Below are 20,407 nucleotides of genomic sequence, written 5' to 3'. Positions count from 1 at the left end.
CTCATATTTATAAATTATGTAAGCCATCTTTATATATATATAAACAATCCAGTTTGTATTGTGCATTCAGAAAGAGGTGCTTTGTTTTTATGTTACTTCTTTTGTCTAAACATAAGAAATGTATAACCATTTAAAAAATATATATAAAGTATCGTATTCTGCATGTAATATTTCAAAATAAAAAGCATATTAACCAAGTATTATATAATGCTGTTTTACATAAGCAAACTCTATATTTTTATATGACCTAAAAAATGAGAACACTAATTTTGCTATTATTGTAATATTCAATTTTTTATAAGATCATAAGTATTTAATTCATGCTATTTTCCCACAAAACATGATTGAGTGAAGTAAGATTTAATTTTAGACATAAGATAAAAAATTTTGTGTTTTTAAATAATACATTGTCCAATAAATAAAGTGCAGAACAAATATTTATTGCTAACTTTAACCTTTTCCCGATGAGATGCCTCTATTCTAGATGCGCTCACATGGGACAGAGTGAAGGCGTAAGGAATTATTTCTCAGGATGGGGGTTTTATATCACTAAACCTACCTTTCATGACAAAAAAATAATGTTATAATGTAATTTGTGGTAAAAATTTAGACTATTAGTTCAACTGTCATATACATTAAATTTAACATTTAATAATCCTTTTTCTTTAATTTACATTAAAAAGTACTATGAAAATTCATTTACTTTGAAAGATAATTTTCAGAAGCATCCTATTCAAATAATTCTGAAATTTTAATCAGAAAAATACATTTATATATTTTAAAACATTTAATAAAAACTACAACATAGGCTATTTACAAAGAGAAGAAACAAAATGTAAAATGAAGTTTGAGTGTGGTAAATCTCAAAGTGGAGAAAAGCAAAGTCCTACATTGCAGGCATAAAATGTTTGTTGCATTCTCCTTTCTTTATGAACAGTTTACACAAAAACTATGCACCTTCTTTGGCTTTTTTCTTCCTTTTTGTTCACATTAAAGGTAGGTAAATGCGAGATATTCAAATAAGAACTGACTGATTTTGATGGTAAGCTGCTTTTCTTTTAGATAATTTCCAAATTTGCACAATCAGTTTTATTTAAATTGGAGAAGTGGCGTTTTACTGCCATGTTTTTATCAAAAAGAATGCTGGAGTCCAATATTGTTATATCCGTCGACTCAAAAAACAACTTTTTGTACCACTTAACCAATTTTTTGAAGCATGAATAGTATGCCATTACTGTGTCTCATATGTCTACAATACCCATACTTTGTTATAATCAATGATATACCATGATTTTAATATTTCCTTTCAAGTAACTCTTTTCTCCCAATTTTAACTATTATGCTTGTTAATTATGCCCATGTATTCTTGTTAGCATAAAAAGTCTTTCTTTTTTTCCTTTGAAAGTAATAATGTTCATTTTCTCTAATTCACCTTTTTTTAAAGTTTCTTTCAGTAAAGCTTTTAGACATTTTTTTTTCTGGTTATCAATATTGTCCTGCAAACATTTGTTTTTACAGAATGTAAATACTCTGCAAGAGATGGAGAGTTGAAAAAAGAGATCAAAATACAAATTGTGTCCTTTCTCACATAAGTTATTCATCAACATTTTCACTACTATTTCTTCATGAAATCCATTGCTACTTTACACTTCTGTGTCTTTTCCATAATAAATTAAAAAATCCCATACATAATTGGACATTAATTCACATAACTTACATATTATTATCCTATAATGTGATCTTTTTGATGGAACATACTGGCAAAAGCCAAGATGCCCTTTCTAAGCAAAAAAGGTTTCATTGATGCAAATATTTCCCTCGGTATGTGGGTTCTTTTAAATTTAACTTTCAGATTTTCTATGATTAGTCCTACTTTTCCTAACTTTTTTAACACTTGTGTTTGAGGTGAAATGCAAAAATTTTACAATTTTAAGAAACACATCTCTATGCATACCTCTTTAAAAATGGAGTAACAAACAAATCAGTGGTCGTAAAATGCAGTGCATTTTCAAATTAGGCTTCTTGAAAATACCCATCAGTATTATCACTGTAACTGTGAACTTTTAAATCAAAAGTACTTAAGATGAACGTAGAAGATGATGTTGAATTTCTTGGAACATTTTGAACAAAACTGTTGGTTTCTTTGGCGATCAAATTTAATAGATCATCATCAAAGAAAATATTAAAGAAATCAATTTCTTTTTCAGCATTTACTGCAACATTTGTCCCCAATGTTCCAGTAAATTTATGGGGATGCAATTCCTCAAGAACTTTGACAGGAAATGGAAAGCAGGCACTCAGTAAGCTCAGATTCTGGTAAAATATCTAACAGAATCACTTGCAATATCATTTTCTAAATCCTTAGACCATGAGTCATCCCTCTCATCTATATCACTAATTGGTTTGTTCATAATTCGAATACATTCTGCCTCTGATAAATAAAGTTTTGCCATAATAAACTGGTCAAGGCTTTCCCTATTAGAAAGGGAAGTAGACAAAATACAATAGAACTGACAGTAAAACCCAAAGAGAACCTACATAGTAAAAACAAATTGAAAAGAGATTTGAAACAAGAATATTTCTATGATAAAGGACTCAGCTCTGCTGATGTTTAAAATACCAATGCCAGGCTAAATATGAACAAACTGAAAATGAGGATGCTGAAAACTATATTCATTTCAAAAGTAGTGAACACAGGGATCCATCTGGTAGCCTTTAAAAATGTACCAGCTTAAAATGTGGATATGCATTACCAGTCCACAAAGCTCATCTTCCAGCAATGCATGGGTGGTATGCTTTTGCTATGAGATGTTCGTAGAGAATGTATATATGACATCCCAATTTTAAAGAAGCGAATATTGATTTTTTATAACCCATATTAAACATATTTGGAGTAAAAATTTACAAAAATATAAAACTGATTAAACTAATTTGGATCTTCTCTAATTATAAACAGATACATTGATAAGAATCTATACAGTAAGTCAAGGGGGAAAAAATCTGTTATATTCTGTTTTACAGTTGTTGTTTTTTTCCCCTAGAGAGACAAATATTCTTATTAGTTTAAAGAAAATATGTAAGATTAAAATTAAGACCTATGGTATTAGGACAGGCATCTATAACCAAAGAAAAAAAATTACGGCAAATGTATTTTAAAGTGATGCTAAGTAGAGCATTTTGTTAAATACATCTTGACTAAATTAACAAAAATTTGTTAGATCATGCTTCATGCCATCTTCCGTGGACTATTCACTTGTTGATTCACAAGCTATCATAATTTTTTTTTAAAGTATATTTAGCACAATTAAATACATCATGAAATCAGATTTAAAACTTATTTTAAACTAAAATAAGTGAATTTGTACAGTTTTGAACTTCTTTGTTTAATAATTTCACACTTATTTAATAAAACTATAACTAAACCATATTGATTGAATATAATATAGAAGTCTCCACAGCCTGATTATATGACAGAATGGAAAAATGTGAGTCCACCAGATATTTTTACTACATCATGGGCCTAAATTTCAAGTCTGTAACTGTGAAGGTACCACCATTGGCCTATTACATTATAAACTAATTGCATAATGAATATAAAGAATTTTGCTACATATAAATAATAAGCTACATATAAAAAGTATAATTTGTGTATATGTAAATATACAGACTATAGCAAAGAGTGAAATTTTATTACTTTTTCTACTGTTAACATGACTTTTTTTATTCCTGAGATGATATTTAAAATCAAACATATTTGAAGACAACATCTTTTCTATCTGGAGTGCTTTGTAATTCTATTTTTACAGGGCATTTAAAAATGTAACTCAACATTTCCTCAGTATATCCAATTAGAAAATAAAGTTTTCTGACTTGAAGAGATCGCACAATGATTCCAGTAATGACAATTAAATTATGCCTTCGTTTGATTATTACATCAGAAACAAAAAGTTTATGCCAAGTTCCAAACATGAATTTACGAATAAAGAAGTCTTCTACAGCTGTCTGAGATGCTCTGATTTCATCATCTCCATCCAATAAGTTGGCTTTAAAAAAAAAAAATGCATAAATTATTATTTAATAATAATATAAAATAATGTAAAGATGGAGCTGTATAAAGTGATACAGAACAAACTCAAGATCATTTTGTTGATGGTATTCTTTAAAACTAAAGAAATTTCGAAAAGTGGCAATTTATGCTGGAGCATATGTGTAATTTAAGAATTATATTTAAAATAATTTTATATAAGTACTGTTGCAACAAAATTATTGCTATTTGTTTATTAATACATAATAGAAGTTAAAAATATGAAGGGGCGAAGGAGATAATATATAATAAAATAAATGTAGAATGAAAATTATTCTTAATAATCAAACATTCTTTGGAAACCAAGCATTTTCCTTTTAAAACATCAGAAAAATAAAACATATAATATAAGAAGTAAAATATCATGCTAATGGTATCAATTTCGGAGTCTCTATAGTATAATTTGAGATAAACTATTTTTGAAAGTAAACATAATTCATTTCACTTTTCTCAACATGAAAAAAAAAAAAATTAGAAAAATAAATAAATGGTACTAAATATTAGAGGTTTTTTTATAGCATTATCTTTTATATTAAGGATTAAATGAAAAATTAACAATACACGAGATTAATACAAATTGTAATGCAACTATTTATCTGATTTTTATATTATAGACAACTGTGACTTTCACTCTTTGAAGTAACATTAGGAGAAAATCATAAAATTTGACTTTACTTGTGTTCCAGGTATTCCATGATTTTCTGTGGTGTATTTGAAAGGGCCCATTGAATTGTTCATATGTAAGCGGTTTAGACTGATTCTTGGTGCGTTTGTGCCTTCCTGCTTGAGCTTTACAACATATTGCAGATGTACTTATAGTACGAGTTGCCAATGCCATATTAATAGGCGACTGAAAAGTGAATATATATATATATAGAGAGATATCTAATGAGCTAATAATGAGTTAATAGTATAAAAGAAATTATTAAAAAAATGAAATAAAATCTGAAAAAATTTCTAGTCTAATGTTCTCTCTATATATATGGTGAGTACAAATGATGGACCCAATTTTAAAAAAATCATATTTTCAAAACTACTGCATGTATTACAATAAGTGATACATGAATTTAAAGAGAAATATACCAAGTTTTTTTCACATTGATCAAAAAATGGCAGCACATTCACTGATCACTGGGATTGCAATCTAAAAATGGTGACATTGGCAGAGAAGAGTTTTTGCGCATTACAGTATGCATGGATTTCTTCAGTAATTTTGGTGAAACGTGCATTTAAAAATCATTACAGAAAAGAAGCACCAACCAATAAGAGCATTCAGTGAAGGTATCATCAATTTGAAGAAACAGGATGCTTGTGCATTTGTGTAGCATTCAGAACCATTGACATAATGATGCTATAAAATGTTTGGAATAAACTGAATTACAGATTGGACATGTACCATGTACCAAGAGGGTCACACATCGAACATTTGTAACTGGAAAAAACTTGGTATATTTCTCTTTAAATTCATATATCACTTATTATAATTATGCAGTAGTGTTGAAAATATTATTTTTAAAATTGGGCCCATCATTTATACTCACCCTGTATGTGTGTGTATATATATATAATACACATTTTACATAACCACTTCATGCATAATTTATATTTAGCCAAGTTACTTCCTTTCCAAGTTCTTTAATATAAAAATAATAAGCAATCAAAGCAGTTTTTATGAATACTGAAATTTAAACAACTCTGTATTTGAAGTAAGTTTCTTCCTATATAAATTAAATAAATAATGATTTCATTTGGATCACATCTGCAAAATCAAAAATTGTGGGGTGGAATTTATATATAAGCAAACTGGTTTAATAACCTTTGATTTAAAGACAACTAAGTGCAAATGATAGGTGGAATCTGTTGGTCATCTTTACAAGAAAGACATTGGTGAAATATTCAGCACTGTATTAATGTAATTGACTAACTTTTTGTGCCATTTCAAAATAAAGAGCTATTATACATTTCAATGAATTTTTAAATTCTGAAGGGGGGGGGGTCCCCCTCCACAATTTAAGTACTAATTCAAAGGAATGATTTATATCATGAGCACCCATATTGAAAGAAAGAACTATGTGAAGTATAATTCCTATACCCTAGATTATATAGTGAAGATACAAAACTATCTCTTATGAACCATAATGTTTTGTTCAAACATTACTTTTGATTTATTAGTACATTTATTTTTTTTAAAATTCAAGGAAAAAATATTTTTTATATTACAATTGTTGCCATACAAGAAAAACAATGGTTTATCCATTCTAAAATATAGATTCACAGAGTTGGAAATTATTAATTTAAAATATTTATTTATTTAGAGGATTAACAAGAAAAGAAATTCCGCAAATAATTATTCACAAAGGGTAAAAAAAAAAAAAAAAAAAATCTATTAATCTTGACACCTAATAATAGAATAATATTTAAGCCAGTGTAAAAATGCTTTTATTTAATCTATAAAGTAATGAATCAGATTCATTTCTAATAATTATATATTTTTATGGCTGCAAAATTACGCAGCATTACTTTGCCTAATACAATGGGGGGACCTTTAATATTTGCGCGTCACTTAACTTCAGAATCGACAATTATATGCACATAGAATTATAAAACAGATTTCAATTTTTAGATAAAAATTGCAATAAAAATCATACTAAAATAAAAGTTTATATAGTGCAGAATGAATATCTTACAAACACATTTTTGCAAAGAGCAGCCATGCTTTAAGAAGTATATAGCACAAGAAAAATTACACTTCTCAATACAATTAAAATTCTTTAATTACATCATCATATTTTGAATTAATTATAAATTAACACACTGAATGGAAGTAGAAACAAAACATGAATCCGGTGTTTATTATTGACATTGTGAATTGTTGCCATATTCATTCTTATGAAAGCTTTCTGCTTGAAAACAGCGGCTAATTATATAACTTTATTATATAATAATTGATATAAAACAATTTATTTTTATAAAGTTATTGCTGAAGAAATAAAAAACGAAATTTGATTATTTTAAGTATAATAATATAATTTTTACATTAAACTGTGGAATGTTTCTTAACCGTATAAAAAAAACTTCAATTTTCACTATCCGTTGTCTGTTTATACGGGTAGAGTTAACCGGAGGACGTATTGGAGGATCAAGCTAGGTTCCAATTAGTGCCTGTAGACGGCGCCAGCAGTCTACAGCCATCTATAGGCGCTAACAAGAACTATTCCAATTGCAGGATTAGCTATAATAGGGTTATAAGATTTGGCGAATAAGCACATTTGTGGCGAATTATGCCAATCTTTTTCATTTCCTATTACGCGATTTTGTTTTTTATTTTATTCCGCCAACACTTGGAATCGTCAAACTGATTCGTTTCTTTTACTCTTTCTAAAACTTAACTCGTTTCTTTTACACTCTTTCAGAAATTCATCTCATAATTTTTTATTTTAAATTGATTTTGATGTAAATAAATTCTTTATTATTATTAAAATGTATTTATTTATTAAGAATTTTTTAGGTCATTTGTTAAAAATTATTATTTATTAAATAACTTATTGAAAATATAAATGTATTTATTTATTATTTTTTATTTATTTTATTATTGTATAATTATTTTTCATTTGAAAGAAAACGTCTCGAACAGTCGATAATAATAGAAATATTTTCATGCGAAATTTGAATAAATAAATGCTTTTATGTTATTGCGATTCGAAATAACATTTGGCTGCAAGGACTCTCCATATAATATATAAATAAATTTTTACTAAATGCAAATTTTTTTTCTAATGAAGGAGAACGTGCGCGTGTGAATGCAGAGAAGAATAAATATGTAGGAAAGGAGGGTAGGAAAGTGTAATGTTTGGTAGAGCAATTTTTTAATTTTTATTATTTAAAAACAGCGAAAAAGTTTGAAGTTTTTCTGCAATAACTTTCGAAAATGTTTCCAAATTAAAAAAATATTTTAATTCATCTTTAAAATAAAAGTATATTTAGACATATATCTTTTTAATTATAAAATCTTATAATATTCTTTATTTTAACAAATATTTAAATTTTGATTTTCAGCAATATTATAAATGAAAGACAAATCATTTTCATTTTTCAATCAAAGCTGAACGATTTTTCTTTGTTAAAAAATATGAGATAAAATTATTCATACTTTTAATATAATAAAATTTATAGGCTGGCATGCTATCAATAAATTGCATCTTTCGAGGCAGGTTGTTGGACTTAGAGCTTCCAAATTTGGTTGGCAATTAGCTATTTCTTAGATAGCAATATTAAGAAATCTTGTTTCAAAAATTAAATTAAAATTTTAATAAAAAATTAACAAAATTCCAGCATTTTCTTTATAACTTCGAAATATATCACTGACCAAAAACATTTTAAATTTTAAAAAAATTAATTTTTCAGTTATCTTTTTTTTTTTTTTTTTAATTCCATTCAATATTTTTCTTCTTTGATCTTAGTATTTTTCAAAATACTTTTAAACATATTTTTCATTGGTTTAGTAAGCTATACTTCTATATGAGCACATTGCAGTGATATTCAATACAATTTTATGCGCATATTATTGTCATTTTAATTTTTTAAAGATAATATAAAACTAAACAATTCAAATCTACAATCTTGGCTTTCTATAATATTTTGGATGAAGATTCAAATCTACTTTATTATTGTCATTTCTATTATTTATTTTATTTCATTTATTTTAGGTTAACATAAAATTAAAAATTAGGTATAACTAGATTATCATCTTTTTCTCTCTCTCTCTCTCTTTTTTTTTTTTTTCCTAATAAAATACAGTTGATTTTTTTATTTGACCAGCTTTTTATGGGTTTTTTCTATCATTTAATAAAAAGTAATTTTAAAAATTAACTTTCTATTAGTTTTAATATATTTACTTCTTAGCCCAATCATTAAATAAGTCCTCTATCAACTGCAAGATAATTCTTTTCGAAGGTTATGTTAATTATTTATATATTATAGTTTGCTTAAACAGTAATTCACATAAAAAACTAAGAATTAAAGAAGAATTAAACTGAAATTAAGTATTAAAAAAAAATTCTCAAAAAAAATTCTCATAAACAGTATTTTTATAATAACTTACAATTATATTTAACTTGTTATTTTTTTGCAATTCATGCATTAATTTAACAAAAATTAAATTTATTGCAAATACTTTAATTGACATAATTAAAGTAATACTAAATGAATGATGGACAGACCAGCTGGTCACCGAAAGCAGCTGGTACATCCCTAATTATTTCGATTTCGTTTCCAAAGTATACATCTAACAATAATCATCCTTATAATGTAAATGTGTTTTCAATGTGAAACAAAACCGTCTACTTATATCATTGGGGAACGCGGTGTTTATTTATTAAATAGTTAGCTAACATTAGAGCTCATGTTTCTTCTTCGGCTCTAGCCATGTCATACATGGAATACCTGCTTATTTATGCACCGACTCCTCTTAAAATCAAAAATTAATATATATTGACTGATTCTCTATTTAGCATTTATGTTCAGCTGCCGGGTATGCGCTTATATTGTTATATTAATGTTGAATGTGTAGAATGGACCTTTAATTGTTCTATAAATTTCTATATATCTTTTCTAATCAACTACTATTCTTTGAATAATCTACATTTATTCTCTGAAAATGTAATGAACTTGTTTGTAGATTATTTGATGAAAATAAGCTGGAATGTATAAACCCCTTCAAACCCATAATGGGATTTATGATATTTGATTTTATCAAGTAAATTCTTCCAATCAGACTTCAAATCTTAAGAAATAAAAAATTCAATTAAATCTGCATCAAAAACTATTGTTATGACTTTTTCAAACGCTATCAATAGAAGGATATTGGAAAACCTATCAGGAAAAATGATACAAAAAAAAACATGAAGGAGTCCGAAGTGGAGCAGTTCTCTTAGTTTTCGGAAAGGGGACATCCTACAATGGCAAATTTTCAGGCACTGTGTTTTAATTTTGTTCAATTAAATCCTATTACTCCTTCCAATGATTAATACATTAATCTTATCCGGTATCAATAACATCATGTAATTGATCTTGACCATTTGTTATCTGCTAGGAGAGAACAGATTAAGGAAAAAAATCTCTTTGACGGTAGATCAAAAAGATCCTTATATTTTCTATAGACTACTTATATTCTCTTTTCAAATTTATCACAGAAATTATACAAAAAATAAATATTAAGGTGATTCGAACCTTTAATTTGAAATATCGTAGTATAATAATATTTTAGGTTTTATTTTAATCTATCTTTATATTGTTCTTTTTCCTTGATTACAACAGCAATAAAGTAAATAAAAATGGTGTTTAATATCGCCAATATCAAATACATTCTTGAGTATAAGACCAAGAATTAAGCAGGATCGGTCTTTAGTCGATTGCTTCCAATTGGGCGACGTTCATAAGGTCTCTTTCATATTTCCTGCATACAGGGTTAATTTTTCTTCCTCCTTGCCATGGACCTTAACAAACATAAAAGAATCCTAGTAGTCTTTTTACGAAGGGTATTGTATGTCCGTAACATAAAATTTACAGCTACTTTTCTATTTAGTAGGGGGAAAAAGGGGAGGGGCACGAGAAGGGTATTGGGACCAGACATTTCCGTACGAGTTAAACGTCCAATAAATCATTCTTAGCTCATTGAAAAAAGGAGCTAGGGAGTGATTAGTCTTTACTAAAAACGCATAAGCCTGCTGGCAAGAATGTTTAATGAGAGAATGTACTGGTATTTTAACTAAATTTTGATATTTAAACATAAGGAAAAAGCTTCTGTCTGTTTGTACATGTGCTGACTTTACAAACCAACCTTTTTGACATGTATCAATCAAATTTGGCAAATATTTAGTTTGGTGGGTAAAAATGTGCTTTTCAGAGTGATTAAAATTTTTTTTAATTAATTAAAAATTAAGCGAAATATTAGTCTTTATTCGGGATAACTTTTTAAAAGTTTACAGTAGAAAAATAGTTTTTATAGCATTATAAAATTAAAATATATATATATATCCTTTTAATGATACCAAATTTGTTTATCATACAATTTTTCTTACAATATTTAATAAATTTTTTGAAATATATTTTAAAGTATTTTGCAACAATATATATTTCACTGTTGAAAAAAAAAGCTCAAAGCCGTTTTCAATGTTACTACTATATTTGTATCAGCTTTTTTTTTTCTCTCTCTCTTTTTTTCTATTTCCATTATTGTTACCAGTTTTTTGTCTATCATTGTTTCTATCTTTTTTTAGAATTTACAATTTACAATTTAGAAGAATTCGGAAAGTTAAAACTCTTCAGCAACGAAAATTATTAACTTCTAGTCCACTTAACATGCTATTTACTAATGGATCTGTGGCGAAACTTTTCATGAGCAGAAAATAAAAATTTCAAGGCATTTCTTCTTTAAAAAATAATTAGAATTTTATGCATTAGATTCTGGTTCATTATAAAAGTGGTGTTTTCTATAGAATTTGAATAAAGAATTTTTTAAATAAAAGCCTTTTAATGAGGAAATGTGAATTTATGAAATTATTATTCTGCACTGAATTTATTCAAAAACAAGATATTTGTTCTTAATTCGAATTCTCCTGTAATCCTGAAGGGTTATTTTTAAGAATTTTATTTTAACTTTTGCGAGCTCACAAAAATATTTTTTTTTTTTTAAATTAAAATTTTTTTTTTCATTATGGTAGATATGGATATTCTATCAACATTTTTATTTATTAATCACCATTTTAACAAGACGCATTTATCCATATGTCATTAATGGGAACATTTGGAATAATATAGTTTTTTTCCGTGAAATAATTTGCAGAAGGGGGAAAAAATCCCATTCCGATTTCTTTTTTGAATGAAAATATGATAGTTGAATGCTTTGTGAGGAAATTGAAGAATGCCTTTGGAAATAAAATAAAATTAAAAATAAAAATAAAACCATGAAAATTTTGAATTTCTGGCTTGTGATAACAGATAAGACGCATTTCAAATTTATATATTCATCTACGGATTCTCTTGACAGTTTCAGTTTCTTTAGCATTTGTAGAAAGAAAGTTTTCCAACTTGAAATTAATTACGATCATTAAATCATTAATTATAAAACATACTTACGCTCATTAAATCATTAATTATAAAACATACTTACGCTCATTAAATCATTAATTATAAAACAAACTTACTATCATTAATTCAGCAAGGACGCTTAAATTGTTGGGCTGTTATATCGATTGGATCTGAAATCAGCTGGAATTCGGATTTATATAAAAAGTTCGCAAAAGGAAATAAAAACAAGAAAAATTGCTCCCTAATAATAAACGACAATAATGATCTATGAATTTTCAATTATTTTTTATGTAAGTCCTAAAAATTATTTATTTCTGACAATGTCCTTGCATTTCAATTTTCTTTTTGTACCAAATAAAGAATTTTCATAAATCTTTGTTAAGTCACTGAAATAAATAGTATAGTGACCTATTTACTTATTACAAATAGTATACAAATTTTTGTCCATTTGTTGGCTAGCTTATGTGCATTCATGAATTAAAAATTAAAGCATATGTTTTAAAGTATATATAAATTTACGAGTATGTTTGGTTTATTAATCCGTGTGAAAAACACGTTTTAATCATTTTCTATTTAGCGTTAATTTTTATTTGTGATTTCCATTCTATTGCTGAGTTATATCTATAGCAACATTTTATTTAATACTAGTCACCGAATAACTGCCTAGCCAACGTTAATGGCAGCTAAAATTTTCAATTAAATACTTTAACTGTGTCTTAATAGCTTCTTAAGCAAATTATTTATAAGCTTCAAATTTTGATAGATAGTCTATAATAAGTATTATATTAGAAGACTTCTATGATTCTATTCATTTTACAATGCATTTTCCTTATTTTTTGCCAACGCCACTAACCATCGTGGATGCACTTTGATATTTTTAGTCTTTTAACAATACAATCTAATTTCTAACCTTGAGCAAAACAAAAATTGGCATTTTTCTTCATATTAAAAATATTTTAAATATAAATTTTTCAGATTTTTTTTTTTTTTTTTTTTTTTTTTTTGCAGAATTAGATAATTATATTGCTTACTTTCCTGAGATCAGCTTTGCCAGTCATAATTTTTTTAAAGGGCAGAATAATAATTCGCACAGTAAAACGAAACTGAACATTTTTTTGCAAATTTAATAATAATTTTGGTGTTCATCAAGAATTCTTATGCTTTTGTATAATTATTCTTGATACGCTTAATATTTGCTCAGAATTCTTAAGATTTTTGCTGAAAAATGTGCCTAAAATATTTTTAGAAAATTGATTAAATATGAAAAAAATATTTATACTGCAAAAAATTACAATCATTGAAAAAAAAATTTCTGAATATATAAAAATAACATTTATACTGTAATATTTTTGAAAGTTATCGAGGGGAAAAAACATCAAGAACTTGCTTAATTTTAAATTAATTGACGACGGGGTGGGTATTTGAACGGAGCACCTGGACTCGTAGGTCCTTAAATTAATTAAAATTCTAAATGAAATTTTAAAAAATTGCTCCGAAGTGCACATTTTATCCGTCCAACATAGTAAGTGCGTACTAAGTTTGGTAGCTATATGTCTTACGGTTTGATTAATATAGCGTCAACACCCAGATATACAAACGCGCAAACACATAGTCATCTTTATTATTAGTAGAGATCGCTCTACTAATAATGCGCTTTATTATTAGTAGATAATGCATTTCATGTTTGTAAAGATGAAGTTTTGTTATGGAATTTTTATTCACCCTCTTAAGTGACACAGTTCAAAATTGCACTACACGTTTGTACTCTCTATGACTATACATAATTTTGCTAGAAATTAACTTGTCAATTTACTTAATTTTTAATTTCACATGAGTAGTGTCATCCGGTACTGAATATGAGGAAAAAAACAATTTATTTTTAAATTACATAATGCATATAATCTGCACTAATTATAAAGATAAAATTGTGTGTGTTTGTATTGGAACTGTTCAGGGAAAATCGTTTAATCTATAACAACCAAATTTTGCACGTGTATTCAGTGCGGAAATTTAAAATTTCTGTGGGATTTTTTGAATTTTCAGTTAATTAAAATTTGTGAAATTTTGGTGTTTTTGCAATAATTTCTGAAAATATTATAGCAGAAAAACAATTTGTACAGCATCTTAAAATTCAAAACATTATCTTTTTAATGATGAAAAATTTTTTGCCAAATAATTTTTTTTTTAATTTTTTAAAAGTTTTTAAGTTTATTTTACAACATTGTATTTTATTACTGAAGAGAAACTGAAACTATTTACATTGTTTCTCCTAATACCTCATCTTAGCCTTTTCCCACTGATATGACCAAGATATGAAGGTTTGGTTTATTTTCCCATGTTGAGTTGACTTAAATATGAGGCATGCTTTTAATAATTTTTCTATATATATTTTGTTATATTATATAAAAAAAAGTTCGCCCTTTTGTGACCAAAACTGAGTGAATTATGACAATTTGAATATCACTGTTTTATAAAAACGCGGAACTCCATTGACTGCCTCGAAGATACAAAATCAGTGCCCCGAGTTTCCCCAAGATTGATCAATCTAAAATCATTACATTTTTGATTGTCCTAAAATAAGGATATTCAAGGCTTTATAACTCGGTCAGATTTGCCGCAAAGATGGAAACGTTAGATGGTCAAGATTATTTTACTGAATAGGATTCGTAGGTCTGAAGGATCGTATAAAATTTAGACTTCATAATCGTTTACAGAAGTACTTTTTTAATTGAAATAAAATAAAATATTACGTCATTTAAATCTTTTAGAAAGCAAAATGAAAAATAAAATTTTATGAAGAGGCCAAAGAAAATATTATTGAATTATGTTTTTATTTAATTCATAAAATATGTAAATATTCTGTAATACAAATTAGATATTAATTCTGAACTCATATATTTTTTAAAGACGTGTTTGGTTTTTAAAAAATGTATTTATTGAAGTTTTATCAATTCCGGCTTCAATTTCAAGTTTACATTTTACGGGAGCTCATAGAAAATTAGAGAAAGGCATCGAAGAACGATCAGAATAAGGAAAGGCTTCTATAATAGTATCGGTGATATGTTTATAAAAATTTGAAGCTTAAAAACATTTTGCTTGAGAATCTATTAGGAGAGCAAGTTACATAAAATACTTAATTGAAAAGCAAATGTTAATGCTAGGCAAACCAGCTAGTTGCCAAAGGGTAACTAGCTAGTAACAATGATTTAAAAATTTAAAAAAAATCAATTAAAATTTTTTAAAATCTACTTTTAATTCACTAATTTGAATATCTTTTAAAAAGTTTTTTTTTTTTTTTTTTTTTTTTTACATAAGTTATTTTATATAACTGGTAAAAATTGTCTAGAAATAAGTATTATAGAAAATAATTTCAGAGTCGGCCTCGCGTTTTCTAAGACCAACCCTGTAACAAAGGTACTAGAAAGTATTATTATAAAATATTCTTTAAAATATTTTCAAATATTTAATTAAAATATGAAAAGAAATTACACAGAAATAAAATTGATATCACTGAATAATTAATATTTTGAATTTTAAAATGGCATAAGAATGACTTCTATGCAACAATACGCTCCGAAGTTATTGAGACAAAGGGTTAAAACGTCAATAAATTTTTAAAGAAAAAAAACCTATTTGCAATTTTAAAAACTTAAGTGAACATTTATTATTCAAATTACGAACCAACTTTCGGTCGAACGGTCTAGCCTTCAGAAATCTCGAATATGTTTTTGCCTTATAAATGTTCTAACTTAATGCAGAGACAACATCCAATCTATAAATTTAATCATGTTAAAATTTTTGTAAATAATGCAACATCCTTTTCAGAAAAATTAGACATATCAACCGAATGAAAAATTGAGCCCAATAAAAAAAAAATTAATAAAAGAATAAATAAAAATCGATATTTTAACTTGCATTTATTTTTGCAAACGATTGCCTTTATTTGAGAAGCTACTTTTAAGCGATTTCTTTCTTTGATGAATACAATACCAAACAAGAAAGGGGAAAATATAAAACTCATGTTATTAAAATTTTTTGGTTAAAAATCTTCATCATTAAGCAGATTAATAAAAATAATAAAAATTTTGCTATATGCTGCCTTCCAAATAGCTCTTCTCGGTCCTTTTTAATGAATATTAAATCAACAGAATAACGTTAGAGTAAGATACTGATACCCGTTCTTAATTTCAGTCTTACTGAAGAATAATATAATTATTAATGTGTTTATCTATATGTTAACATGAGTTACAAGACAGACTGCCGCCCCAAAGCTTAACATTTAGCAAACGTGATTTAGAGGATAAAAATGGATACTTTTAGGCAATTTATCAAAATTTACAACTATAATTTTAATTAATCTCTCTCTGTCTCTCTCTCTCTATATATATATTTATACATACTATATATTGAAATAAAACTCATTCGACATGGTTGTATAAAAAATGGTTTTGTCCATTATTGCTATCAAACATTAACTATATTAAAATGCAGCTCAAAACAGCGAACTCAAAAACTGACTAAAATACATCGATAAAAAAGTATTAAATAAGAAATAAATCGTAATAATAATTCCAATATTCTTTATCAAGTGTTTGTAATATTTATATGCTACAAGGGAAAAATAGATTCAGTTTAATCAACTTTACTTAAAAATCATCCGTTCAAAATGGATATTCACAGATCAATGCGAATGTCAAATACTTTGTTATATCATTTGTGTAAACAAATAACTGTCTGTTTAAATATTCCTTAATTTGTCTTTTTTTTTAATTCAATAAAAATTTATTCGTTTGCCTTTATAAAATGAAGGCATTTGTTTGAAGGAAATTAGATCGTGAGTTCACTGAATTTTCCCATCTCCAGGCATGGGTTAAAGTGTAATTATCAAGTTTCGCGTCGGAAAAATGTTGATTATGCCATAAAAAAGAATCATTATCCATCAATCACTCACATTATAAGAATGAGAAATATGCATTCCCTACAGCTTTTCTGTTTACCAAGTTTTCTCTAAAAGGTAATTAAATTCCGTTAATCCTACAACTGTAGCACATATGATACTAGACAAGAGCGCATCTGCTTACCACCACCCGGTGGTTTTGTTGCCGTAAGCAAATTGGGGTAGCTTTTCAAAAGCAGCAGAGATAGATAAGTAGATGGAAGTGGAAAAATCAATTACAGAACTGTCATAAGTATCTATTTTTCTTTCTTTATGCTCATAAAAGCATCGGTTACTGCGCTATCTAAGAAATACTTTTCTTCTAATAAGCTTTCTTTGAGAAACTACATTTAAGCAATTTTATTTTGATGATTAAAATGCTAAAGAAAAATATCAAAATAATGTTTATGAAAATTAATTGATAAAAAACCCCTTCATTTTTAAATAGAATAGTAGATGAATAAAAATTTTACAAGATGCTGCATTCCGGTGGATATCAAATCAAAGAATAACATTAGGTCAATATACAGATATGCAATTGTAATTTGAATCTTACTGAAGAAATATATAGTTGTTCATATATTTATCTATACTTTAACATGAGTTATAAGACAGACTGCCGACTCCAGAAACTGAAAATCTATCAAACATGCTTTAAAAGATGAAAGCGTGTGCTTTGATGCAATGCATCAAAATTTCCAGTTATAATTTTAACTAAACAAAATGTTGATGTTTTCCTCTTATAATTCCCAAATATATTATTGTACAAAAATGATACTAACACCATTTTCCAAACTTAATATCAAAATCCTTTTATTGATATCAATTTCATTATCATACAATTGTCTTTTTAATATAAATAAACTAAAAAAATATTTTAGAATGTATTTCTACAATAATTTTTATTATTGTAATAAAATTCATTTCATTCCCAAGACTGTCAAAATTTAACTAATCAAGTAAAGATGAATTTATTCTTTTGTCATTAATTTAAACTTGTTTTTTCTATCACTCAACATTACGCGTTTGTTTGTATGCAATATAGTGACTACAAAAAAAAAAAAAAAAGTATGACAGCAATAATATTATTTGATAACAATAATCTTTGAAAAAAAAATGGAATAGTATGTTTGCAGTAGTAGCTGAAAAATCTACAAACGAGGTAAACAATTCAGTATGACATCTTGAAACAACACAATTTCTCGTACCCTTCAAGATATTTTATTTGTTCAATAAAAATGCTTAGGTAAATTAACACAGCCATATTCGAAATTTTGTTAAAATACCATTTTATCATTCAGATTTAGTATTTAAAACTTCAAAAAATACATTTGGAAATTATGAAATTTTCTTCTGAAACATTAACAAAGGTTTCTTTTATTCGCAAAATAATTATTTTTCTTCAAAAGTAAAATTTTCTTTTAAAAAAATGCTGTAAAGAAATTTAAGTGTGAGTTGATTAGTGATGGCATTCAGGTATCTAATTTTAAGGATAAATATCCAGAATGGATATCTATTTTTCAATTAATTGTATTCATATAAAAAAAAACTGTATGATCTTATATGCTAATGTTATAAAGAGGCAGAAAAAGTATAAAGATAAAAGAGAGAAATGGAGGGAAGCATATAATTTTTTTATTTCATAAAATTTTTAAAAAATTAATAAAAAAACAAAGAATAACACATCATACATTTAACATACTTAATTTAAATTCTTTTTAGTTACAATGAATAATAATGAGGTAGACGATTTTTTAAAAAGTAATTTTAACTAAATAAAAAAGAAAGATTTTTTTTTTATTTATTTAAAATGATATTGGAAACTAAGTGAAAGATACTGTTTACAGTTTTTTTCCTTCCAATTTTCAGGCTGTGGTTTAAGCATTAATAAGAATCATGATTTAGAGGTAGAATTTGAATTTTGAGAGGAGTTGCATAGATTTTCAGCTTTGATACAATATCTTGAGAATATATTATATCATATATTCCAGTTGTAAATGATTGTGCTTTCTCTTTGTTCATTAAGTTTATTTTTTTTTCCTGTCAAGTTCTCTTTATCTCTTTAGAAGTTCCCAATTATATGATACATATCCAAGTTCAACTGCTCTTTCATATGCTAAAAGATTTTTTTCTTCTTTTGTGAAACAACGGCCCAGGAAGTTCTTTCAGTTGCATTTAAAATGTACAAAACTACTTTGATTTTTAAAATACTGGTTTAATACAAACTCCTTCATCAAAACAATGATCAGAACATATTTTGTGATCCTTCTGATATTATTCATTCTCTGTCCATCCTTTTTTCTGTAATGAATAAAATCTGTCTTCAGTTGATTGCCATCTCTTTTCTTTTATTGATCCAATTGATATATGTAAGTTAAACCACTCAGACAGTTTTAACCTACTTGTGTCAGTAGTTTAAAATTTTTACTGAAGGTGAATTGAATCAATACTAAATTATTTTTGGAAATTAGCCTTTCTTTACGTTTTTGTAATGGGGACAATGGAAGTTGATTTAAAGTCTCCAAGTGACTAAAGTCATATTCTCCAAGTTATTAAATTCCTATTGAACAAATGAATTTGCAGATAATTTGATGCAGAGATTATGATTATTTTTATTATTGATTCTAAATTGTAAATAATTTTTTTCAATTTAACATAAACAGTGTTAAAATTCATTATTCCATTGTAATTATTCATTACTTTTAAACAAAAAAAATTATTTTCCCATTTTATTTTCCTAAAACATTTTTTTTCTATATCCTCATAGAAATTGTCTTTTTTAATAATTTAGTCAAAACCTTAATTCTAAAAGATAAAGTAGGTATATAAACTATATAAGTTTTATAGGTTTTAAGGATTTTCATCATCCTTTATAATTTTTTTTACACAATATCTCAGAACTATTCATCACTTGGTATTTATCCACTCATTTGAATCAGTTAAAACAATATTAGTATAGCATTTTTTAAGGTGGAGTAAATCTTTATTTTGTGAATGGTTTGGTTAACTAATATACATTTGTATATTACAATAATGAATGCTTGTGAAGCAAATCATTTTTATTTCATGAATTATTATTGAAAATCAAAATGAGAACAAATTAAGCTTCAAAAAACTAAGAAAAAGAAAAATTTCTTGAGAAAATGTAAGTGTTGAATAAAATATGACTTAAATATTATACAAAAATTAACAAATGATATTTTACAATTTAATTGAAAATTCTATTGACTAATTTAGAATACACTAATATTTTTATATTAAATTAAAAAACAATTTTTATATTTTGAAATTAAAAATTA

At 26.2% G+C, this 20,407-nt stretch overlaps 1 protein-coding gene across 1 annotated transcript; it reads right to left on the bottom strand.

Annotated features, from left to right (window-relative positions):
• Positions 1-3,668: 3,668 nt before the first annotated feature.
• On the bottom strand, positions 3,669-6,942 carry LOC129989249 (28S ribosomal protein S24, mitochondrial-like). Its single transcript, XM_056097640.1, has 3 exons — positions 6,772-6,942; positions 4,760-4,934; positions 3,669-4,043 (listed from the first exon to the last, which is right to left on the bottom strand). Exons 1-3 carry the CDS (start codon positions 6,796-6,798, stop codon positions 3,745-3,747), a joined length of 501 nt encoding a protein of 166 aa, XP_055953615.1. The 5' UTR covers positions 6,799-6,942; the 3' UTR covers positions 3,669-3,744.
• Between the last annotated feature and the right edge of the window lie 13,465 nt (positions 6,943-20,407).

Source organism: Argiope bruennichi, chromosome 10, assembly GCF_947563725.1.
Source record: "Argiope bruennichi chromosome 10, qqArgBrue1.1, whole genome shotgun sequence".
Lineage (NCBI taxonomy): Eukaryota > Metazoa > Arthropoda > Arachnida > Araneae > Araneidae > Argiope > Argiope bruennichi.
The sequence above is the reverse complement of the archived record's forward strand: the minus strand, read 5'-3'. Positions and strand labels throughout refer to the sequence as shown.

Coding starts and splice junctions, on each gene's coding strand:
- LOC129989249 (XM_056097640.1), bottom strand. CDS start 6,798: ATGGCTGCTCTTTGCAAAAATGTGTTT. Junction 4,935..6,771: donor CTCTTTGCAAAAATGTGTTT/GTAAGATATTCA, acceptor TTCACTTTTCAG/TCGCCTATTAATATGGCATT. Junction 4,044..4,759: donor ATGGAATACCTGGAACACAA/GTAAAGTCAAAT, acceptor TTTTTTTTAAAG/CCAACTTATTGGATGGAGAT.